General features: G+C 43.7%; 1 protein-coding gene across 1 annotated transcript in view; it reads right to left on the reverse strand.

The window, feature by feature from the left end:
• TRARG1 (trafficking regulator of GLUT4 (SLC2A4) 1) overlaps positions 1 to 13,008 on the reverse strand; it is a 31,808-nt gene extending 18,800 nt beyond the window's left edge. Inside the window, exon 1 of the mRNA XM_007485728.3 lies at positions 10,959 to 13,008. Within this exon, the coding sequence (XP_007485790.1) occupies positions 10,959 to 11,342 (384 nt within the window). The 5' untranslated portion in view covers positions 11,343 to 13,008. The remainder of the gene's footprint in view (positions 1 to 10,958) is intronic.
• Positions 13,009 to 25,111: the final 12,103 nt, after the last annotated feature.

The raw sequence follows: 25,111 nt of genomic DNA on the forward strand, positions 1-25,111 counted from the left end.
TGGCTAAATACTAAGTGAGTTTATAGTATCAGTTACCTTTCTTTCCAAGTGGATTGTTAGGACAGACATCCATGAGTCCTTGGCTACCCTGTCTCTCTTGCAATTGCTGAAGCCCCATCTTCTACCTCCATTCCTTTGTATCATACCATCCTCATCCCTGCCTCTTAGAATCCATAGCTTCCCTCAAAGCTAAGCTTGTGTCTCCCTGTAGATGGTCTCCCCAGCTACTCTGCCTCCCCCCTTCATTACCTTGTTTTTATTTTGCTAATACCCTTATCTCCCTGTTATCTCCGGGATTGACTGTATGCTTCTTAGAGGCAGGATTTGTTTCATTTTTTCCCTTTGGGTCTCTAGCACCTAGGAGAGCTCCTGGCAAGTAGTAATGTTTGTTTATTTTTCTTTTTGAACCCTCCTCAATTCTAAGACAGAAATGAAGCAAGGGCTGGGCAAACAGGGTGCTCCCGACTCCAGGTCTGGCACTCTAACCACTATACTACCTACCTTCTCTGCAAGTGATCGATTCTTAAGAACTATTTACGAATTTACTGATTTGAGAGGAGGCAATCTTACTGAGGAAGCATTCTTGTTGAGATAATACTCATAAGGCCTTTCTAGTCCAAGAGGTCTATAAATCTAGACTTATTCTCCTGTTTGGCAGGAGGGCTGAGAGCAAGGTCCATGGCCTTTGGGCTTTCCCCACCAGATATCTTGTTTTCCACTGAATTTTCTTCTAAGAGTAGAGTCAGGATCACATGAGTTCAAATTCAGCTTCAAACACTTACAGGCTGCATTTAACCTTTCAGTCTCAATGTACTCATCTGTAAATCAAAGATAATCCCACTTATCAGAGTTTTGAGGATCAAATGGGATAATGTAGGTAAAGCATTTTATAGCCCTTAAAGCACTATATAACTTAATAGTTATTATTACTGTTGTCATGGTTGTTATGTTCCTAGGATGAGAGGTTTAGAGATGGGAAGGCTCTTAGTTGACATTGAGACCAAGCTTCCATTTTACAAAAGAGAAAACTGAGGACCCTGGAAGTTTAGTGATTTGCCAAAGACCACACAATAATAAGAAGCAGATCTTGGAACACAGGTACCCTGACTCTAGCACTAGCCCTCTTTCCGAAGCTCCTGCACCCACGCTGATGAGAAAGGTCTCTTCCTCTTCCTTGACTTGTCTTGAACACACCAGAACTTGGGGTCCCACTTGTTGACCTAAACACCTGTTCTCTCTGATATTCCTTGGCTTCTCTTCCTCCCCCCTTCCAGCTCCCCTGCCTTTTTTGGTTACAGACTCACTAGGGAGCTGCCAGCCAAGCATGAGGCAAGTAGTTAAAGAATGCTTTTTCACCCAGGGGTGTTGCCAGCAGAGCACGGTCTGGGTTTTGGTATTATTCCCACCTGGAATGAAGCCAGTCAGGCCGCACCTCTGCGGTACTCTTCAGCTTTCCCCTGTTGTCAAGGAACCATCTGGACTGGAGAATGAGATGCAATGAGACTGCAGGAGGCCCTTTACCTGTCAAAAACTGGCTCTGGAGTGGCCAACCATAACAGCACTGAGCTCTACAGCTAAATATTTCAAGCCCCATCTGGGAGAAGCCAATGGATATGTTTGAAGGGTCTTAGCTTCTTCTTCTATAAAGTGAGAGGGAGGACTGTACTCCTAGGATCCCTTATAGCTTTGCCATAATATGCTTCTTCCTCTTTTTAAAAAACCCTTGCCTTCTCTCTTAGAATGAATACAAGTATCAGTTCTAAAGCAGAAGAACAGTAAGGGTGAGGCAACTGGAGTTAAAAGACTCGCCCAGGGTCACACAGCTAGGAAGTGTCTGAGGCCAGATTTTAACCCAGGTCTTCCCAACTCCAACCTTAGCCTTCCATCCACTGAGCTGCCTAGCTGCCCCCCAGAATGTGCTTCTTATAATAGCTAGGATACACATAAAACTTTAAGTTTTGCAAATTATCTCATTTTATCCTCACATATGAGGAAGGTATTGTCCCAATTTTACAGATGAGTAAACTGAGGCTGGAAGAGGTTAAAAGACTTGTCATCCATCTATTTAAGTATCTGAGGTCTGATTTGGACTCAGGTCTTCTGACGCCAAGTCTAACATTCTGTCCACTGTAGCATCTGACTATTCTCCTAAAGCTTTCTATGAGTATTCTCTCCAACAAAATATAAGCTCCTTGAGGACAAGAATTAATTTTTTCTCTTTATATATCCAGCACAGTTATAGGCACATGCACATGACAGGGGCTTAATAAATGCTTGTTGATTAAGTAATCCTACAGCTTCCAGGGAGAAGCCTCAAATTATTTTGTACTGGGATGACTACCTTACCCACTGACTCTTGCATCTATTTTCTGATTCTGTAGCCCCCTCTCCTCCTTCCTTCCTATGAATTATCTAGGAATCCTCTCACCTTCTTGACAACCTAAAATAGCCTTCTCTTTGAGTATGTACAAGTATTCTGGAGCCCCCAAGGGAACTGGCAGCTTTGAAAGGGCTGACAGATGTGTGGGTTTTGTAGAGGTAAATGGAGCCTACTTAAACTTTCCCCAGATGCTCTCCATCAAAGTCAACCCCTCTTAATTTTTACCCACCTGCCATCCCTGGTCATAAATTCTTTGAATTATTTTCTGCCTCTAGTAATATGGAGGAAGTCCCTCAACCTAGTGAGTGGGTTCCCTCAATCTTTTCCCAATCCCCCCCCATTTTTTTGGAGGGTTTACAGTATTAAAGGAATTCTAATTTTCTCATTTTATAGATAAGGAAAGAGTCCCAGTAAGGTTGAATCACTTGTCCTCTACTCTTTACAAGTAGGAAATATTAAACTCAGGATTAGGGAAGCCCTCTAATGAAATTAATCCACAAGCTCTTGTTAAGTGTCAATGATGTGCCAAGCACCATGCTCCAAACCCAATGTGGTTCTTTTAATTTTCCTGTAATCTGGAAGAGAATTATAGGAAGACAAGTTTGAGAGTCACGGCAGTAGAAACGGGAAGGGAAGGAGCATTTCTAGAGCACCTATTATGTGCCAGATACTATGCTAATCACTTAAAAAAATTTTTTTATCTCATTTGACATGTAGCAGCACAAAGGAAAGAGTCTGGTATCTGGAGTAAGAGGGCCTAGGTTCAATTCTGTCTCTGTCTCTCAAAACTCTGAGCTGATCTATTATTTTTTAAACCCTTACCTTCCACTTTAGAATCAATACTATGTACTGGTTCCAAGGTAGAAGAACTATAAAGGCTAGGCAATGGGAGTTAAGTGACTTATCCAAGGTCACATAGCTAGGAAGTATCTGAGGCTAGATTTGAACCTAGGACCTCCTATATTTAGACCTGACTTTCAATCCACTTAGCCACCCAGCTGCCCCCTGACCTGATCTATTGATGGTGGGAGAGATGAGAGCAAACCTCTGGGCTTTCTATCTCATCTATCTAGGTAGACCTTCATCCAAATCCTATTTGTAGCCTGGGGTGGGGAGAATTTGGGTTAAAATCCGGCTTCAGCTACTTCCCAGCTGTGTGACCATGGGCAAGTCATCTAACCCTGATTGTATAGCCCTTGTCCTTCTTGTGTCCTAGAATTCATATTAGGACAGAAGGGAAGGGTGTTCATTGTTTTAGAAATCCTGCTATGGATCAATAAGCTTAAGGAGATGGGTCACAATCTATATCAATGATGAAAACACACCAATGAGATCATATATGCACCTGAATGTTCAAGCATTTCCCACTGAGAGTTGTCACACACACACAGAGTTTGTGTTCATGGTCAGACCAGTTGGAAAAGTGACTGGGGTCATTTGATGCCACGTGTATGTATGGAATGGAAAAACATAAAGAGAGCCTTAAACAGACTATCTCAGCCCATAAGCTAGATACTATTCAATGCCCATTCCTGAATCTCTCTCTTTCTTAAAACAAAAACAAAAACAAAAATAACCCTTACTTTCTGCCCTAGTAACAACTCTAAGATAGAAGGGTAAGGGCTAGCAAATGGGGTTAAATGACTTGCCCACGGTCACACAGCTAGACAGTGTCTGAGGCAAGATTTGAACCCAGGTCCTCCCAACTCCAGGCCTGGCTCTCTATCCACTGAGTCACCTAGCTGCCCCCCCCCCCGAATCTCTTATATCAAGAAAACACCTCTGATTCAGGAAAATCCATTGCATTGGTGTTGTCATATGGAGGAACTGGGATTTAACGAGCAAAAGGAGCAGGAGGCTCTGTTAGACGTGGTGTAATGAATATGAGCCTCAAAATAATTAACCAATCAATAAGCATTTATTAAACTCTTTCCATGGGCCAAAACACTATGCTAGGTGCTGGAGATACAAAGAGGAAAATTAAATAGTCTCTACCCACAAAGACATTATGTGTAATGAATAAGACACTAATCTCAGATTTAGGAAGACCTGGGTTTGAATTCTGCTTTAGATGCCCACTAGCTGTATGATGCTGGGCTCAGTTTCATCATCTGTGAAATGGGGATAATAATAGCACCTGCTTTTTAGGGTTATTTGGAGGACTAAATGAAATTGTGTGCATATCTCTTTGAAAACGTTAAAGGTCATTATCATTAGAAGAAGTACTGTGTTGTAGTGGCTACATCCAACAAGGAAGAACTAGATTCAAGTTTTGCTTCTCACACTTGTTGGCTGAATGACTGCTCATGATAATCTAATCTCTTAGGGCTGTGTGCTATCATTAGCTCAACTTTACAAAGGAAAAAACTGAGGTTCAAAGAGGATTAAATGACTTGTCTATGTTCTCTCAGATAAGTTAGTATCCAAAATTGGATTTGAACCCAAGTCTTCCTGACTCCAAAGCTCAGGAGACTGTCTTTATGAGAAACTTTGTAAAAAGAAAAAATATCACCTAATGGCTTGGAGATTCTGGAGGTGCACTTTTATGAATTCGGTGAAATTGGTTCTTGGATGAAAGACTTATAAAGTAAGTCTGTCATCAAACAATTGATTAATCAGCAAGTCATTCATTAAACATGGATCCTGTGTCATGCCCAGTGCTAGGTATTGGGGACAGAAACACAAGAATGAAACAATCAACCCTTCCTTCAAGGATCTCACATTCTATGGGGAGGGAAACACTTACTAATTCATGTACAAAAGAGATTAAAGGTAATTCCAATAGTGTGGAATTAGCAACTGTTGGGGAGAGGGGAGGAAGACTTCCTTGAAGGAGGAAACACTTGAGCTGACCTTTGAAGAGAACTAGAGACTCTGATGGGCAGAAGCAAAAATGATGGCATTCTGGGCACAGGAAATAGCTTGGGCAAGAGCATGGAGATGGGAGATCATATTGTACATGAGGAGCAATAAGTAGGCCACTTTGACTGGAACATGAGAGTGCATTCAGGGGAATAATGTTTCATAATCATCAGAGCCAGATTGAGAAGAACTTTAGATGGCAAACGGGGGGGGGGGGATGTATTTTATTCTAGAGGTAATAGAGAGAAGCAGCTGGAGCTTCTTAAGCAGGTGCCTGACATAATGAGGCCTTTGTTTTAGGAATATCCATCACTCTATCTACTCTGTGGAGGATGGATTGGAGAGGAGAGAGATTGGATGCAAGGAGACCAATTAGAAGGTTTTTTCAGTTAATAAAATGAGAAGTAATGGGGGCCTGAACAAAGATGCTTATGGTGTGAGCAGGGAGAAGGAGACAGATGCAAGAGTAACTGAATAAATGGACTTATCAAGATTTGGTCACTGATTGGATATGGAGTTTGAGGAAGAGTGACAAAAGAACCAAAAGAGCAATGTTGTGAAAACTAGGGAAGAAAGAGTAACCAAGAGAAGAGAGCGATCAGCACTGTCAGGAGAGTTACAGGAAGATGAAGACTGAGGAAAAATCATTGGATTTGATAGTTTAAAGATTATTGGTGACTTTTTAATAGAGTGATGAGATTAAGGCCAGAGTGTAAGAACCAATAGCTAGCAATATACACTTTAAGTTTTTAAAAGCTCCTTACAAATATTCTCTCATTAGACTTCACGATAGTCCTAAGAGAGAGTTGCTGTTCTTATCCCTATTTTATGAATGAGGAAACTGAGGCACAGAGCAGGTAAGTGACTTGCCTCAGGTCACACAAGTAATAGGTGTCTAAGGCTAGATTTGAATTTAAGGCTTTCTTACTAAAGCACCCTATCCACGGCACTATTTAGCTGCCTCAGTGGCAGGGGCTGAGAAGAAAGGTCACTACTCCATTAGAAAGTGAAGTAGAGGAGGTAAGAATTGAGGGTAATGAAAAGGAGTTTTGAGATAAAGAGTAAAAGAGAGGAAAGAGCTCAAAGCAAAGGATATCTTTTGCCTCAGCTAAATTATGAGGAAAGTAACTATGCTGAGAGGGAGGCGAGCTGGAGAAGAGAAAAGAAAGCTTGGAGCAGCAGCTATAGGGAATGTAGGGAAAACGAATTAAGGAAAGGTCAAAAGAGTGACTTCACCTAGTGAGGGCCCACTTGAGGTTAGAAAGCATAGGTCTGTAGTGGACTTAGCACCTTTCCATAGCACATGAGTCAGATGGTGGGGGTCATCCAGATTCATTGTTTGGTGAGATGTAAATGTTGATGGGACAAGAAGGAAATGCATGTAGCCTGTGGGAATCATAGGATCACAGGTGTAGAGCTGAAAGTGACTTTGGAAAACATCAAACCCAACCACCTCCTTTTTCAGATAAAGAAAATGAGGCACGCAGAGGGTGCATGAATCACCATAGGTCACACATCTAAATAAAGTGTATGAGGCAGGATTTGTACCCAGGTCTTCTCCACCCCCTAATCTAATACTCTATCCACTACACCATGTTCAAGAGCCCAAGAGGTCTAATGACACCCTTAGGCACGTAGTTCGTAAAGGACAGAGATTGAAATTGTTGGGGTTTTTTAAATTAAATTTTACCTTTTTGTTCATTGAAAATCTGTCTTTTCTCCCTCCCATCTCCATTCCTCATTGAGTAAGAAAAACAAAACCCTTGTTACAAACACTTCTAATGGAGCAAAACAAATTCCCACATTGGCCATCTTTTTAAAAAATGAATGTTAACCCAGTTCTTCATACTCCAAGCCCAAAATTCTGTCACGTACACCCCATTATGAAAAGGAGTCCAAATGGTGCAAAAAGCTGAGAACCCCTTTGCCAGGAAGTGATACCTTTCTCAAAGGATGGCACGAGGTCCTCCTAGGCAAAAGTCCCTGTCTTGAAATGGGAGGCATGGGGAGAGGAATGTGTTTGGTCTTCTGGACTCAAATTCTTCCTAGGCAACTAACATTTGCTCTCTACTCTGCTGTTTGCAACACCTCAAAGAAAAGAATCAATAGATCCTTCCCCTATCCCCTTCACACACCCATGCCCACACCCCCAATGAATCAGTTGCTTGAGTTTTGCTGGTAGAGATTTAACCTTACCTGTTTATTTCCCCATCCCTTCAAAACTCAACACAGATATGATCTCTGTGATAATTGCCTCCCCTTTTCCTTTCTTTCTCCACTCTGCTCAAAGAGTTTCCATGTTTGAGGCAACAGACATTTCTTCCAGACTCATACTATGGATAGCTCCTGTAGAAAATTTCCCTCATTTCCTTCTTTCTCCCTTCTGTTCAAAACTTTTCCATGTTGGGGGCAGGTAGGGAGTTCAGTGGATTGAGAGCTAGGCCCAAAGATGGGAGGGCCTGGGTTCAAATGTGAGCTCAGACACTTCTAGATATGTCACTTTGGACAAGTTCCTTGACTCCCATTGCCTAGCCCTTACTACTTTTTTGCCTTGGAATCAATACACAACATTGATTCTAAGAAAGAAGGTAAGGGTTTAAAAAAAAAAAATTTGTGTTTAAGACAAGAGGTTCATACCATGGACAGCTCTCCTGAGAAACTGGAGGTTTTGTCTGAATTGGTCCAAAGAAATTCTACTTTGTTATTATTTTTCCCCATCAGAAACTCTAACTCTGAATTCAATTACTATCTCCTTGAAAGTGTAACATGAGTTTGAGCACCTTTCTCATTCAGATGAAAAGGTTAACCCTTTCCTTACAATTCCCATAATAAGATGGTGAACTGGCACTTACTATTGGCCAATCCTGTGCAAGGTATTTAAATCCTTTGGGCCTGAGTTACCTCATCTATACAATGATGATCTCTAACATATATACTAGCTCTAAACCAATGATGCTATGACCCTATTAGGTAGAACGTCCAAGTATTATTATCTCCTTTTTACAAATGAAGAAACAGAAGCTCAGAGAACTCACATGACTTGCCCCTTGTCACATAGTTAGTGATTCAGAGCCAAGATTAAAATCTACCTCTCTTGACTCTAAGTCCAGTGCCTGCTCTTCCAGAAGCCTCCAAGGATCATTGAACCAAGGAGAAAGATGACAGTTCAGTGGAAAGAGCACCTCTGGAATTATGTGACATGAGTTCACATTCTCTATCTCATACTTACTACCTGTGTAATATTGGGCCAGTCACATAATCTCCTTTAGACTCAGTTTCCTCACATGTAAAATGAGAGGACTTGGGCTAGATGGCTTCTGAGGACCCTTTAACCTTTAGGTTTATGATTCCTTCCAATACTGAGATTTGGGGTTATCATCAAGCTCCCAGTTATTGTCTTCAACACATCATTTGTTTGTGTGTTGGGGGTTATTTCTTTACTAAGTGACCATTGCACGTGGGCCAGCCCTCCTTCCATCCAAGTAGATATGGATTAGGATAGAAAAACAAGACAATTATTACATTCAGAACATTCCACCAATGGCCATAAAAGGGTTATTTTATTTTGCTTTGTTTTGGTGGGGAATCCTTTCCCTGGAGAAATGAAATCAAAACCACCCTCTTTTCATGGATTTCTGGGAGAACTGCACCAGAAGGCAACTCAGTAGCTGGGAAGCTGCCATTAATGCTCTTGGAAACCAGAAATGGAAAAGACCTATTAGGTCATCCCAAGGCCATTCCCTGGGGTCTGGTTGTTCCCTGGTGTGTATTTTCTAGTCCTTTGCCCTGCCTGTGTTGTTTATATGAATCTGTGCTCTAGTAACTCATGGTACCTAAGGGGAGATTTCTTGGTGCTTAGCTGGAGCTCTATCTTGAGGAAGGCTGAAAATTTTGCTAGCCTAGGTCCCCAATTCATCTGGGGCCATATGCTCAAATTCTTCTCTAGCTTTATCCCCAAATCTTGAAAAACACCCGGAAGCTCAGTGGTTCAGTGGATTGGGAGTCAGGCCCAGAGATGGAAGGTCCTGGGTTCAAATTTGGCCTAAGATACTTCCTAGCCATGTGTCCCTAGGCAAGTCACTTAGCCCCCATTGCCTAGTCCTTAGCACTCTTCTGCCTTGGAACCAATGCCCAGTATTGATTCTAAGATAGAAGGCAAAGGTTTAAAAAAATACCTGGAGAATAAGTTTCCAGGCCTGGATGCTAAAGTGGGTAGTCTCAATGAGACCAAGCCTAGAGTTCATTTGGCAAAAGCATTTTTCAAAATAGTCTCCATCCTCCATCTATATCTCTGATTTTATCCATAGCATGATTTAAAGCCAATTTCCCTCCCTTTCTCTTATTATTCTCCTCCTTTCTCTACAGCCTTGCACATACACAGGACACATAAGGTAAGCAAACTCAGACAAGATTTATTAGAAACAAAAACAAATGGACAAATGACATAGGTACACCTGCGTATTGGATATAATTCAACTGGTAGACCCTAGGTAGGGCATCTTTCCCATTTTTTGGTTCAAACCCGAGTCAGGGTTTAAGAAGCCTGGTACCTACGTATAGCCATAAACATTGCCATCACCTCACATGTATCCTATGGTAAAATCAAACCAGGTTCATTAAACCAATGCTTTGCACCTTTTAGTATTTTAAGATTTGCAAAGGGGGACAGGTGGGTAGCTCAGTGGACTGAGTCAGGCCCAGAGATGGGAGGTCCTGGGTTCAAATATGGCCTCATACACATCTTAGCTATGTGACCCTGGGCAAGTCCCCTAACCCCCATTGCCTACCCCTTACCACTCTTCTGCCTTAGAACCAATACCCATTGGTATTAATTCTAAGACAGAAGGTAAGGGTTGTAAGGGGAAAAAAAGATTTTCAAAGCCAGATAAGGTCAATGATGCAAATATTTTACAGGTGAGGGGCAGGAAGGTGGCTCAGCAGATTGAGAGCCAGGCCTTGAGATAGGAGGTCCTGGGTTCAAACTGGCCTTAGACACTCACTAGCAGTGTGACTCTGGAAAAGTCACTTAACCACCATTGTCTAAGCCTTAGCACTCTTCTGCCTTGGAACCAATACACAGTTGTTTTTTCCTTGTCTGAAACTCTAATTCTGAATTCAATTACTGTCTCCTTGAAAGTGGAAGATGAGTTTGAGCATCTTGAGGAAGGTAAGAGTTTGAAAAATATATATATTTTACAGTTGAGGAAACTGAAGATTATAGATTCAGGACTGGAAGGCACCTTAGAGTTTTCCCTCTTTTACAGGAAATTGAGACTAAGTGACAGAGAGGAGAAGGAATGAGAATTTATTAAGTGCCTACTGGATGCCTGGCACTGTGTTAAGCACATAATTCCAGAAGCTGGAAGGGACTTTCTTGGCCATCTGGCTCAACCCCTTCATTTTGTGGACAAGGGTCTGACACTAAGGAAGTTAAACAAATATGCTGAAGGTTTTTCAAGTAGTGAGCATCAGATGTGGGTCTTCAGCCCAGCTCCTCTGTCCCCACAGCCTGGACTTTTTCACTCTTGGGCCACACAGGCAGTGACCATCAGAGCCAAGATTCAAACCCAGGTTTGCCATGTTCAATACCCCTCCCTCAATAGTACCCTCCCTCTAGGTCCTTCATCCAGCTTTGACAAATCTCCCAAAGTAAAAATGGCAGCAGTATCATAGAAGGGCAAGTTTAAGACATGCCAAGTAGGAAGTTAACACTTACCATGATAGAAAAGACCAGTGGCACTATATTCAAGGGCCATACAGGACAGAAACAGGTGAGGATGGCCAAGATGAGGTAATCCTTTGGCATCTCTTGGTCTTGGACATTGGAGGTGGTAGCAATGGAGGATGCCCGACGTGAGCTGACCCTGGAAGGGGAGTGAGGGGCAGCCTCCAGGTGCCCCTCAGACACTGACTTGTATGGTAGGCTGTGACCATTCTGCTCCATTTCCATGGCACCTGAGAAAGACTTGGATGCCTTCATAGCCTTGTCATCTTTGTCCTCAGTCTTGTTAAGGAGTTTTTCTGTCTCCTGTAAGTCCAGGGGTAAGGCGATGCTGGGCTCCAAAGTCTTTGGAAACTGTGTCTCAGTGTTATTTTCCATGGCTGCCTGGCTCCCTGGATGGACCAGCTCCTTATTCCGTGGCAGGTGGCACCAAGGCGAAAGAGAAACTGGAGGGACTGTCAGACTGCCATCCCTGACCTGGGGCGACCAGTGGAGAAATTGTTAGGGGGATGGCCAAGTAGCCCTACAGTACAGACAGCCCCAGCCCAGGCACCAAGGCACTTTCTGGTGGGTGAGGATGAAAGGAGAGAGGCAGCTGCTTCAGAAAGCCATCTTTCTGTCTCCAGGTCTCTCACTGTTCTCACCGTCGTCCTCTTTGCTGGAAGCAAATGCTTCTTGTGCTAGAGAAATCTGCTACTGCCGAGTGGAACAGTCCAGGCAGGGAAAACCAAGTTTGTGGCCAACTTTGCTGCTTTCTCTGTTGGAGCACTGAAGGCACAGGCAGGCAGAAGCTCTGGAGCTCAGGAAGGGATGGGCTCTCCCTGTGGTGGTGTCTCCCTCTTTGAAGGAAGGCAGTAAAAGGAGGCTGCTGCGTGGGTGGATGTGGCTCAGCAGAGCCACGCCAGCATTTCCCTCTTCCACCTGTCCTCCCTCCACAACCTCTTCTCCACTCCTCTCCTTCCACCCATTCCCTCCTCTGGGGTTTTCCTTTTCTTATTCTAATTCCCCTTTCCCCAAAGGAGCAACCCCAGGCAATAACTCTCTCCTGCTTCTGCCTCACTGGGGAAATACCCTCCCAGAACCCAAGTCGCTTTCCCTCTCTCTTTCTCTCCATCTCTGCTGCTTCATTCCTGGGGCACCGGTGCCTCCTCACCCCCTCCATCTGTGTGTGTGCATGTGTGTGAGCCATGAAGGGGGTGGTGGCAGCTTAGGGGGAGAGGAGAGCAAGAAATGAAGATTCTAGGGAAAGGATCTTTTCTCTGTGTGTATCGACTTCTAGCTCAGTGGTTCTCCATGAATGCAATAGCACTCATGCCGCCAGCCCATTTCTCTCCCTCCTGCCTAGGGAGAGGGCCTTCCTCCTGTGCTGGAATTCTGGGGAACAGCCTTGTTCCTGGGGTTGGGCTGAACAAATGACCCAGTACCTCTAGCCTCTGATTTCCCTTATTATTGATTATTAAAATGAGCAGCAGTTCTGAAATACACTGACTAAACAAAACATGGGGCTGTCCAAGAAGGTTTCCAAACTCATCACTCATCCTCTGTCCTTTAGACAGCTGGTGTGTATGTGTGGAGGGGGTGTTTTAAGAAGTACCTATCCAAGGGGGCAGCTGGGTGACTCAGGGGATTGAGAGCCAGGTCCAGAGATGGGAAGTCCTGGGTTCAAATATGGCCTCAGACACTCCCTAGTTTTGTGACCCTGGGCAAGTCACTTGACCCCCATTGCCTAGCCCTTACCACTCTTCTGCCTTGGAACCAACACACAGTATTGACTCCAAGAAGGAAGATAAGGGTTTAAAAAAAAAGAAGTACCTATCCAGTAGATTCAAAGGAGCTTAAAAAGAAACCTCTTGGTGAGAAATAAGAGAGCGGATGGGCAAGGGCTATTTATCTTGGCAGTTGTAGGGACCAATGCCAGAATTTCAGCAGAGAACTCTCTTTCTGCTCTGTGGTACAGTGGAAAATGCCAAACATAAAGTGACAAGACCAAGTTAAAATCTTGATTCTGATCTTTACTACCTGTGTGACCTTGGACTAGTTACTAGTTTCCCCATCTGTAAAATGAGGGTCTACTGACCTTGGCTCCTTCCTCTCTTAAGCTACAGCTCACTCTGGTCATCAGTATTCAAAAAGATGTAACTAGTGAGGTACATGGATGTGAGGCAGGCTTCCTTCTCAGGATGATAACCATTTCCCTTTGTTACCACACATGTAGCCCTAGTGGTTTTGTCAGGTGATTACCCAAAGCTTCCATCACTGGGGTTTCCTTGTCATAGTGTTCTTCTCCTTGTATTCTTTCCAGTTCCCATTGGGGTATGGGTGGGACTCTGGGAGACATTCTTCTCCATCTAGTGCTATATTTATGGTATAATTGTTATTGGTGCTTCTACAGCCAACCCTCTCACTTCTTTGCTCTGCCAAATTAAACTGTCTCAAATATAAGAATTTCTAGTTATAGTTCTGAGTGTTAGGGCCACCCTGTATTACCCAGGGTTAGCATCCCTGGCCTGTTGAAATGAGGGAGAAGGGAGAGCATTAGAAACAAAATGAAAGACTTCAATGAGCTAAGAAACTCTCAGAGATTACCTACCTCATCTAACTTTCTTAATTTGTAGATAAGGTCTTGGGGACCAAGGAGGAGAAGTGACTTTCTCAGAACATCACAGAGCTTTTCACAATTATTGGGCTGAAAAAAGAGGTTGTGGATCATGATCTGAGCACAATTCCCTCCATCTTGTGCCAAGCATTGTTGTCATTGTTCACTTGTGTCCAACTCCTCATGAGCCTATTTGGATTTTTCTTGGCAGAGATACTAGAATGGTTTGGCATTTCCTTCTCCAGCTCATTTGATAGTTGGGGACATTGAGGCAAAGAGGTTTCAATGACCTGCCCAGGGTCATGCAACTAATAACTGTCTGAGACCAAATTTGGATTCAAGAAGATGTCTTCCTAACTTCAGGCCTGATGCTCTATCCACTCTAGCCACCTAGCTATTCCATTTAAGCATTAACTCATCATTTAAAGGACCTCCTTGCTACACTCCCCAGTGAGCCCTTCCTAAGCACATCCTGTGTGATAACATCTGTTCTAAGAGACTTCAAAGGTTCCCCAATTTCAGAGATCAGCCTAGTCATTCAGATCAAAGTATTTTTATCTAATCAGTTGGCTCTTGCTACATCCCTACCCCAATCTCCCTTAGCCTGAAGCCTTCCCCCCTCCATCCTTTGTTCCCTAAGCATATAAGGCTTATGCAAATTCACTTTGAGGAGTCTCTACCTCTGTGGGTGGGGCTCCTTTGCTGACAAACTCAATAAACCCCAAGACAAATTGAATGCTCTGAGGTATCATTATTTCTTTATTATCCACAAAGTCCATCTTGAAGTATATCAAAATCAGACATCATCGCCTAGCCAATGCCTGAAAGCTAAAGAAGGCAACCTGATTGAAAAAAAAATAACTATGAATAATTCAGAGAAACATTAGAAGACTGATATGAGAAGCAACTATGTCATGGGATAGATAGAGCTATCTTCAAAGTCAGGAAGATCTGAATTCAAGTCCTACTCTGACTAGCAGCATGATCCTTGCCAAGTCACTTATCCTCTCACCCAAACAACTCTCCAAGAGTATGGAGCAGTTCTACATTGGTAGAAGGGAGCTTCCTCCCAGAGAGTTCCAGTGAAATCATGGCTGGCTGAAAAAAAGGGGTGCCTTCATTGGAAAAAGAATAGCACAAGAAGTGATGCCTATGAAAAGTTAGATAAGCCTCAGAAGACTTGAATAACCTGATGCAGAGTTGAGAAAGCAGGACCAAAAGAACAAAATACACAATCTATGCAACAAGACAATATGTAACAATGTAAGTATGGAGAAATGCTGACTTCTACTCAAGTTATAAATGTCAATCTTAGCACCACCCAATCTAAGTTAAAGGACACATCCTTTCCCTGATAAAATCTATTGCAAAGCCATTTGTTCATAAGCATTGACCACGTTTGTAGTGGGGAACCATTGTTCCAATTCTTATATATTTGTGTTAATTCCATATATATCTTTTCTATGTTCAAGATACTGGATACAGTTTGGGGGAATGTGCTTTCTAAAGTACAAATAAGCAGCTAAGTGGAACAGAAGGTTAAGCACTGGGTCTAGAGAGAGGAAAACTTGAATTCAAATCTGGCCTCAGACACATTCTAGCTGTGGGATCCTAGGCAGGTCATTTAACCTTTGTCTACTTCAAGTGTCCTTAACTGTAAAATGAGAGCAATGATTACCTTAAAGGGTTATTGTAAGGATCAAATGAAGTAATATTCATAATAGCACTGAGCACAGTGCCCGGCACATAGTAGGCACTACAGAAATGCTAGCTATTATTATTATCTTAAAAAAAAAACCCAAACCCTTACCTTCTGTCTTAGAATGATATTAGTTCTAAGGCAGAAGAGTAGTAAGGGCTGGGTAATTGGGGTTAAGTGACTTGTCCAGGGTCACACAGCTAGGAAATGTCTGAAGCCAAGTTTGAATATGGGATGTCCCATCTCTAGGTCTGGTTCTCTATCCAATAAGTCACCCAACTGGTATTATTATTATTATTATTACTATTGCTGCTACTACTATTATAGTACACTATTATAGTACTACTATTATAGTACACACTATTATGTGTTTGTTGGGAAATATCTCTTTTGTCAAAAAACAAAACAAAATTTATAGGGCAGCTGGGTAGCTTAGTGGATTGAGGGCAAGGCTGAGAGACAGAAGGTTCTGGTTAAAATCTGACCTCAGACACTTCCCAGCTGTGTGACCCTGGGCAAGTCACTTGACCCCCATTGCCTAACCCTTACCACTCTTCTGCCTTGGAACCAAAGATTGGTTCCAAGGCAAAAGGAACCAAAGATTGGTTCCAAGGCAGAAGGTAAGGGTGTATGTGTGTGTGTGTGTGTGTGTGTGTGTGTGTGTGTGCATATATAATATTAATGTTTTTAGAAACAAGGAAAAATGGAAAGAAGGAAGGAAAAGAAAAAAGAAGGGAAGGAAGGAAGAAAGAGAGGGAGGAAGAAAGAAAGGGGGGAAGAAGGAAGGCAGGAAAAAAGGAAAGTGAAAAAGAAAGATGAGAGAAAGAAGGGAAGACGTGGGAATGAAAGAAGAAAGGAAAGAGAAAGAAAGGGAGGGAGGGAAGAAGGAAGGAAATGGTTTTGAAATAAGCATGAGCCTACATCTAAAAATGTGCCTCTGAGCAAAGGGAGATGCCTGAGCAGCTGGGCTGGAATAATGAGGCAGCAGAAGGCAGTGACAAGCATGGAATATAGGCGCAAAGGTGTCCTCTTTATGGCAGAAGGGATAGATGATGCTCATCTCTAGTTGGTAGCTACTTAGCATCTTTTCAGAGGACTAGAACATTTGGGACTCTGAGGCTGGGAGTAGGGGAAGGCAGGTGGCTCATTCCTTCCATTGAGCTGCCTCTGTGCTGAAGCCTGTTATTTTAAGCCTTCTTGGAAACCCATTTTGGCTGGCTTATGACCTGCAAGGGGAGGGGGTTCTTCACTTCCTCCCTTCTATTCCCCCTGCAGAATCTTTCTGTCTTGGTTATCTGACTGCATTGCTCTCAAGCCCTGCCTGCCTGCCTGCCTGCCAGCATGAATATCTCAGGCTGTTGCTTGATCTGGAAGCCTATAATAGATCACCTGCCAGGTGGGAAGAGAACAGATGCCCTTTCTCAAAGTGGATCAAAAGATACCTGAGAACCCAGGTTCTGGAAGCATATGGCCTAAGCTGGCCCCAGCTGGCTCCTCTGGACCTCACAGCTGAATGAGGATCTAGGTCTGGACAATCTAGACTAGTCAGTAGAACTCAAAGAAACCTTACAACGCTTTTTCCTAAACTATTGGCAGTACTGGCCTGAAAAGGCAGGCATTCAGTCTCAAGCAACTCCTTATAGCACCTATCTGCTTCTTCTCCTTTGATTGTTCTAAGCAGAAGAAGCACAGGAAGAAGGAAATGAGATGAATAAAAGAGTGCCCTGCTCTCTCCATACCCTCCAGCCCAATTTGGAGAGTAGACAGGGAGGCAGTTGCCTCCCAAATAGGAGAGTTTGAGTTCAAGTCTGATTTCTGATACTTAGTACCTTGGACAAATCATTTATCCATATTGGGCCTCAGTTTCCTCATCTGTAAAGTGAGAAGTTTGGATTAGATGACCTCTCAGGTCCTTTACTTTCCAGCCCTAAAGCCACGATGCTCCCTAACTGCATAGTCTCCCCAACTCCAACCCCATCACCCAATCTTCAACTCTTCCTGCCTAAGAAATAGTTGTGTTTTGTTTTGTTTTGTTTTTTTTTAACCTACAGCTCTGGTCCCCTGTGGCTATGTTAATGTACTTATAAATATGTAAACCCCTTAAGAGGCCAGCTTACCGGAGCCCAGGGGCACCTGGGGCTGGCTACAGGGTCAGTAATGCTGCTCAGAAAGAAATCAAGAAATCAATATGTCAGGATGGAGAGCCGACTCCAGGGAGGAAAGCCCCAGGGAAGGGATGTCCAGGAGAGCAGAAGGATATAACTCATGGAGCTTGCAGAGAAGAAGAACCTTTTCGGCAGATGAATAACAAACGCAAATAACAACAAAGAACTAAGTGGTCATGTCCTGGGCCCGCGATGGAACATGGCATTAAAGTCGCAAGGCAAAGTGGGAGTTCCTCAGCCTGGCAGGCACGCTAGCAGAAAGAGGGGCAGACCCTGCCTGGGCTCTTCCTGATCTTCTTTCTGGCAGCGGCTGGGAGGGAGGGAATGTGGTGTGGAGCCCCACCTAGTGGACCTTATGGGAAAGCAAAGCACCAGAATGGATGGACCAAGAAAAGGAGTGGGAGGGAGGAGACTAGGACAGGGACTTACTTGTCACTCTCCGCCCCCAGCCCCACCACTCACACTTACCGAGAGGATAGACAAATATAGACTCAAGTCCCTTAATAAAACTTCACTGGAGGCATGAGGTAGAGGGAAAGGATCTGGGAAGGTCAAAAGATCTGCTTGTAATCCATTCCCTTCCTAACTGTGTGACCCTGGCCAAGTCACTGAACTCTCCAAGTGCCTAGGTGGCTTTATCTGTCTCATTTGTATATTGACATCCCCAGTGTCTGGTTGATGAGCTGATCTGCAAATAAGGATTACTCTGTAAGATTTTCTGACTTGCCTCACAAGGTCATAGGAGTAGCCCTTTATGTATATATACTTATTACTATGAGACCTTGGTCAAGTCATACAACTTCCTTGAGATTCAGTTTCCTTATTTGTAAATTGGAGAAATAGAACTAGATGTCCCTGTTGGGTCCCTTTTATCTCTAGTTCTGTGATCCTGGACTTGACTCATGGTTTTAGGTCAACCCTAAGCAATTTCTTCTTCCCCTTCCTTGTCCTAATAGTTTAATCCTGTGCATAGCTCTTCCCAAACTCTGTATTCCCCCAACCAAGGGCACCACTCTCTCTCCTCCAACCCTCGACATTGAATTGAAGGGTGTAGAGCTTCCGCCATTCACCAGGGCCTGATTATACTAGAAAGTGGCAGATGAGGTCAGGAGAGAGGACAGGAAGAGTGGAAGAGCAAGCCAGATTCCTGCTTCCCCATCCAAGCCATCCCCCAGAGCAGAATGAGGTCATGGTGGCAGGCAGGCTTCCAGGAACAAGGCTTTGTAGGGGAAGGAGTCTTGTTGGGAAATCATGAGAACCAGCTATGAAGAAACAGTCTGAAATAATCCAGAGTCTGGCGTCTTCTGGAGTCATTGGGGGGACCTATCTATCTGGGGCAAATCCAGAGTCACACGCTCAGAGCCCTACCTCAGGCTGGAGCTTTCCCAGCAGACCCTGTTCTTGCTTCTCCAGGGCATCTTGAGGGAAAGGTGGCATTTCTGAAGTCTCTCTCTTTGGAGGTTTGATTCTCCTGGGAATGGAGGATGGCCATGTTCAACTTGCATTGAAAAAGTCCTATGTTTACAGATAGTGGATGAAATTGAAGGTGAGGATCACAGACTCTCCAAATGTAATGGAGAGGCATAAGGTGGACATGAGCAAGTTGTTAAATAGCAGCTATGAGCAGGGTATCAGAGCAACCTGTGCAGAGGGTGATGGGGTGGACATGAACTGGTCATATATTAAGAGTAGGAAAAGAAAGGGAAGGAAGGAAGGAAGGAAGGAAGGAAGGAAGGAAGGAAGGAAGGAAGGGAGTGATGGAGGAAAGGAGGAAGGGAGGGGAAAGAAAGGAAGAGTGGAAGATAGAAGGGGGAGAAAAGAAAGAGAAAGAAAAGGAGAGAGGAAAAGAGAAGAACCTACCACTCTAGCTTCTAATTTAATTCAAGAGACATCTTCTAAGTAACTACTATGCATAGGGCAGCTAGGTGGCGAAGTAGATGGAGCACTGGGCTTGGACTCAAAAAGGCTCATCTTACTATTGTGCTATAAGGAATGATGAACTGCTTGATTTCTATGTGAACTGGAAAAACCTCCATGAACGGATGCAGGCCCAGGGAGGTTGAGATGAATTGACTTATCTAAGGTCACACAGGTGATAAATGGCAGAGGCAGGATGTGAACTCAGGCCCCAAGTTCCAAGTTCAGTGTCCCTATATTTGCCTTTCTTTGCATCTCTAGTGCTTAGCCCAGTGCCTGGCAATGCTTACTGATTGATTGCCATGGCTGCACACCACCATTCTTATGGAAAACATTGGAGTGGAATGGAATCAGAGATGTGCTAAAGCCATCTCACATCATCTCAGCTAGCTGGTGGTTAAATTTTCAGTGGAGTGTTTATACCTAGGAATCAGCAAATGCCACAAATCAGGCTTAATTTGTTGTTTTGTTGATTCTCTGGACTTAAGAAAGTGATGGAGAAAATGTTAACAACAGATTAAAGTTAAAAGTCTACCTTGCCTAATGCTGGTTGTTAAACATTTAACACACCCTGAATGAAGAGGAAAGGGAGCTAAGAAATGCAGTCGTTTGAATCTGAAGAACTTCAGGAAGGAGTGAGTGAGTGAATGAGAGGAAAACAGAAAAATCAAAGAATTACAGGGTCAGATGAGCAGAATGGAGAGGCAGGTCCTGAAAAGAACATGAGCTGAGGAGAACTTGAGGACAGGAAAATCAGGCTTCAAGCTTTCCCTGGCCTGCCTTTTAGTGGTCCTACCCAGCAAAGTGGAACCCCAGAATAGGAAGAATCAATTTCTCCTCTGAAACTTCCCCCCTGCCCAGCCTTTTAAATTCCAAATGCTAAGAATTGTGAATTGTGATTTAGTACACTGAGGGTGGATTTCAAGGCTTTGTCCCTAACCCCAGCACAGAATGCCCCCCCCAACCCACATCCCCCCCCCCCACTGGAGCCACCCTCTGAGCTCTAAGGTCAGAGCTTATAAGTCAGAGATCATCCAGTCCAGGGCTTCTTCTCTGACAGTCTGGTGATGCCTATGGACCCCTCCTCAGCTAAAACATTGTGGTTTTGTCATTTTAAATTCATATTTGAAGGAAATGCCAGCTTTTAGAAGTTAGTGAAAAGAAGGATGTCATTGTTTTTCCCAGCCAAGTTCATGGATCCCCTGATCTGGACCAATTTCTTCTTTTTACAGAGAAGGAAAAGAACTGCCAGAGAAAGTGAGTGACTGTGGCCATACAGATACAGCTCAGTCACAACGATGAGGTCGGACCCAAGTTTTCTGATATTTGGGACTTTTCCTCCACCTAGAGAGGCTGCTCAGGAAAAAAAAATAGCAACATCCTATGTGTGGGGAAGCATGGACATGTTTGCAAAGTGCTTCCCCAAGGGTCAGGCATGACTGGCTAGTGTTCTTCCCTGACTTGAGTTTAAGAATATTTAGCCAAAGTCCTACCCCAGACTTCACTCCTCTTTGAAGCCTTCCCAGAATCCTCCTGAATGGAAACAATTACTGTAATCATCCTAGTAGCCCCCTCTGTCACCATTGTCTTTTTCCCTCTCAATCTCTCAAGTTCTATTTCTTTCTGACTCTTTCTCCCTCTCTCTCTTTCTCTTTCTCTCTCCTTTCTTTCATTCCTTGTCTTCCTCTTTTTCCCTCTTTCTTTTTTCTCTTCTCCTCTTTCTTTCCCTCCCTCTTTGTCTTCCCCCTTTTCTCCCCCTCCCTTGTTCTCTCTATCTCTCTCAGCCTCTTTCTCTCTGTTGCTCTTTTTATCTCTACTCTCTCTCCTTTGCTCTTCCCTCCTCTAACTCTCTCTCTCACGCTTTCCTTCTTTGTTTCTTTCTTCCTTCCTTCCTTTTCCTCTTCCTTCCTTCCTTTCTTTTTTCTTTCTATCTCTTTTGTCATTCCTTCTTCCTTTCTTTTTCTTTCTTTTTTCCTTCCTTCTTTCCTTCCTTCCTTTCTCTCTCTGCCTATTTATCACTCTGCCTGTTTTTCCCTTTGTCTCTGTCTCCCTTACACACACACACACACACACACACACACACACACACACACACACACACACGTATACACACCCTCTGTAGAAATGTGGCAGGGATGCCTCCATAAAGCCATGTGCCTGGTTTCTACACAACTGGACTGAGACCAACTGAGTGTTTACTTCCCCCACCCAGCTGTCCCCTGGGATGGCTACACCAAACAGTTTCATTCCCCCATCTCCCACCACATTCTGCCATGATTCAATCAAGTTTGAGAATCCTCTTTGGGAGTGTCTTCACAGCCAGCAGCAAGTTTTTCTTTACTCTGTGGCACATCTTGGTCCTTTCAAAGTCAGATTGATTTGTGGGAACAGCCAAAAGGCCAGCACACATCCCAGAAGACTGAGGGAGGGGCCAAGGCTATTGAGCAGGCACAGGTCAAGTTCAGGAGCTCAGAATGAACACTGAGGAAGGGGGGGTGGACATGGGGATTTCCAGGCAGATATATGCTGAAGAGATAACAATGTATAGTGGGCAGAACCATGGATTCAGAGCCAAGAAGATCTGGATTCAGGTCCTATCTCTCACAGGTGATCCTAGACAAGTCTCTTCATGTCTCTAAGTAAGTTTACCTTTCTGTAAAATAGACCATAAAGTGTCTGTATGCTCAGCAGCCAAGTGGAAGAAAAGAGAAAATACTGAACTGGAGTCAGGAAGACCTGAGTTCAAATTCTACATATTAGCCATGGGACCCTAGACATCTCACTTGTCCCCCCTTAGCCTCAATTTCCTCATCTGTTAAATGGGAATAATAATGGCACTTACCTCCTATAGTTCTTGTGAGGATCAAATATGATCATGTGTGAAGCACTAAATGAGTATTGTCTATTGTTATCATATACACATGAACTTAGTAGAGAAAAGACCAACCTTAGAGGCAAGGATGACCTGAGTTCAAATCCTGCTTCTGATATATATAGAAAGTATTAACTTGTGACCACAAACAAGTCACTTAGGCTCACGATGTCCCATGTGACATTTTAAGTCTCAAAAATTGTAGGTGAATCGTCAAATGGTACCAGTAGAGGCCATTTCCACACTGGGAACTCCTCACATCTATGAAACCTCACATTTTCCCCCTGCCCCAGGAAACCCATTCAGTTGATGTGTATGTGAACATATATGTTCATAGACTAGGACATGTCTACACAGAAATACACAGGTAGATATAGCCACACTGTCCTGATGCACAGATACACAAGCATACACACACACATACACACTTAGTAAATAAACTGCCTCTTGCTTCAGACACTTACTAGGTGTCTGGGTTACTACCTTCTCTTAGCCTCAGTTTTCCCATCCATAAAATGGGGATACTTATGGTACCTCCCTCCTAGGTTGTTGTGAAGGTCAAATGAAATGAGAGATGTGAAGCCCAGTAAAGGTGTAAAGCTGTCTCTCCTATTTAAATATTCCAGGACCTCAGGGCAATTACCTCCCCTCTATGGACCTCATATATCAATGCAGACAAAGTGACATGAGTGGCCATGGTCTGTGGCGTATACACACCCTGCAGAAACAAGACTATGTCCATTCCAGGTGAGAAGAGCCAGAGAGTTCTGAGACCCAGAGTCCTTTTCTGTTCCCAGCTCTGCTCCTGACTGCCTTTGACTCACTTTAACTGCAAGTCTTAATAAATGTTAGCTGTGGGGGCATCTAGGTGGCTCAGTAGATAAAAAGCCAGGCCTAGAGATGGGAGGTCCTGGGTTCAAATTTGTCCTCAGACACTTCCCAGCTGGGTGACCCTGGGCAAATCATTTAACCCCCATTGCCTAGCCCTTACTGCTCTTCTGCCTTGGAACCAATACCCAGAAATGATTCTAAGATGGAAGGTACGGGTTAAAAGTAAATAAATGTTAGCTTTGATCATGGTGGGGAGGGACCCTTCTAATTCCTGTTCTCTGCTTCATTTGGGGGTCAGAAAGGCAACAAATTCAGCATCTTGATAGATCTCTTGAAGGGAGTAGAATTTCTCTCCTCTGGTTGACCCCACCTTTGTCCCAAACTCCACTTCTGCACTCCAATCAGTCCCTCTCTCCACATACACACACCCTCCACCTTCCATAGGTGGAACCTTCGAACCCCAGAATTCAAATCACCTCCATGCTTACATATTCATTTCTTTTTTTTCCTGGACATCAGAACCCTTCATCTTGTTATGCTATCAGAGGACCTGGGTGTAGATCCTGACTCTGCTACTTATTGACCCTATTTATTTATTTATTTTATATAGATGTATTTATTTTTCTCCACATATCTACTAACTCTAATTTTTCTAAGATTTCTTTCACTTCTCTTACCTCTTTCTTATTTATTTTTTGGTTTGATTTATCTAGTTCTGGTAGAGGAAGGTTCAGGTCTCCCACTAGTATAGTTTCTGCTACTTATTGAACCTCTGATCTTGCACACATCAGTCTTTGGGACTCAGTGTCCTCATCTATAAAATTAGGGGGCCAGTCTAAGAAGTTCCTTTCTAAATCTCAATCTAAGATCTTAACATATAAACACACACCTGTACACATGCCCTCGTCAATGATCATCTCCCTGCCTTCCAGCCTCCCCGCCTCAGCTTTCTTCCCATGTCTCACTTCAGAAAAGTCAAAAGTTCAAACTCAGCTGTTGGTGGAGTGTAGAAATTAGGAGAACCAAGTCCCAGGATGGTTCTAACCCCAATATTGATTTGGTAAGTTATGGCCTTGCCCTTGCTTTCTAAGTCCCTTCCTTCTCCTCTTCTTTGCTTTCTCACTTGTAAAACTAGAGTTAGGCAAATTGATCTCCAAGCTCCTTGTCAGTTTAAGGATGCTACACTCTGCTAGCAGGCTCATCTCCTTCCTTCCATCCTTGGACCCCCTGCACTCCCCTATTTTGTCTCTACCTGCCAGAGGGAAGACAAAAACTCTGAGCTGGCTAGCCTGTGAGTTAAGGAAAGGCCCTGGGGTACAGTGGAATGAATGCTGAATTTGGATGCAGTAGACCAGGGTTCAAACTTTACTGTAACTTGCTATCTGAGCCTAACTTTCCTCATCTATAAGACAAGGCCATTGAGGGTCAGCTAGGTGGCAAAATTGATAGAGCACCAGTCCTGGAGCCAGGTAGAGCTGGGATCAAAACTGACCTCAGACACTTCCTAGCTGTGTGACCCTGGGCAAGTCACTTAACCACTCTGCCTATTCTTTGCTGCTTTTCTGTCTTAGAGTTGTTGCTAGACCCTAAGATAATAGGTTTTTTGTTTGTTTCTTTGTTTATTTGAGATGATAAAGATTTGTTTTGTCTTTCTTTCTAGAAATCCAGACTTTGATGGAGTCAAGATAAGGGTTTAAAAGGAAAAAAAAAGATAAGGCAATTGGACCAGATGACCTCAGAGATCTTTTCTAGCTCTAGACCTCGGATCCTATTTCCTGCAGGTCCTGGGACCAGTGACCTTCCTCTAGCTGCACCAGTTGCTTCCTCCAATTTTCTCCACCCTCAGCTTCCAGCGACCCCAAGATGGGAAGTAGGGAATGTCAGGGAACCCCACTGCCCTCTCCCTCCTGCAGCTCCCCCCATCAGCAGCCAGAATCATGCTAATCACTTCCGTAACACAGTTGCCCACACACATTCACACACATCCCCATGACACGACTTGCTGGTTCAAAAGGAGCCTTGGTGTCCTGAAAACCCAGAGAATAAATAGGATCGGACGCAGGGAGC

Source organism: Monodelphis domestica, chromosome 2 (genome assembly GCF_027887165.1).
Source record: "Monodelphis domestica isolate mMonDom1 chromosome 2, mMonDom1.pri, whole genome shotgun sequence".
Taxonomy (NCBI): domain Eukaryota; kingdom Metazoa; phylum Chordata; class Mammalia; order Didelphimorphia; family Didelphidae; genus Monodelphis; species Monodelphis domestica.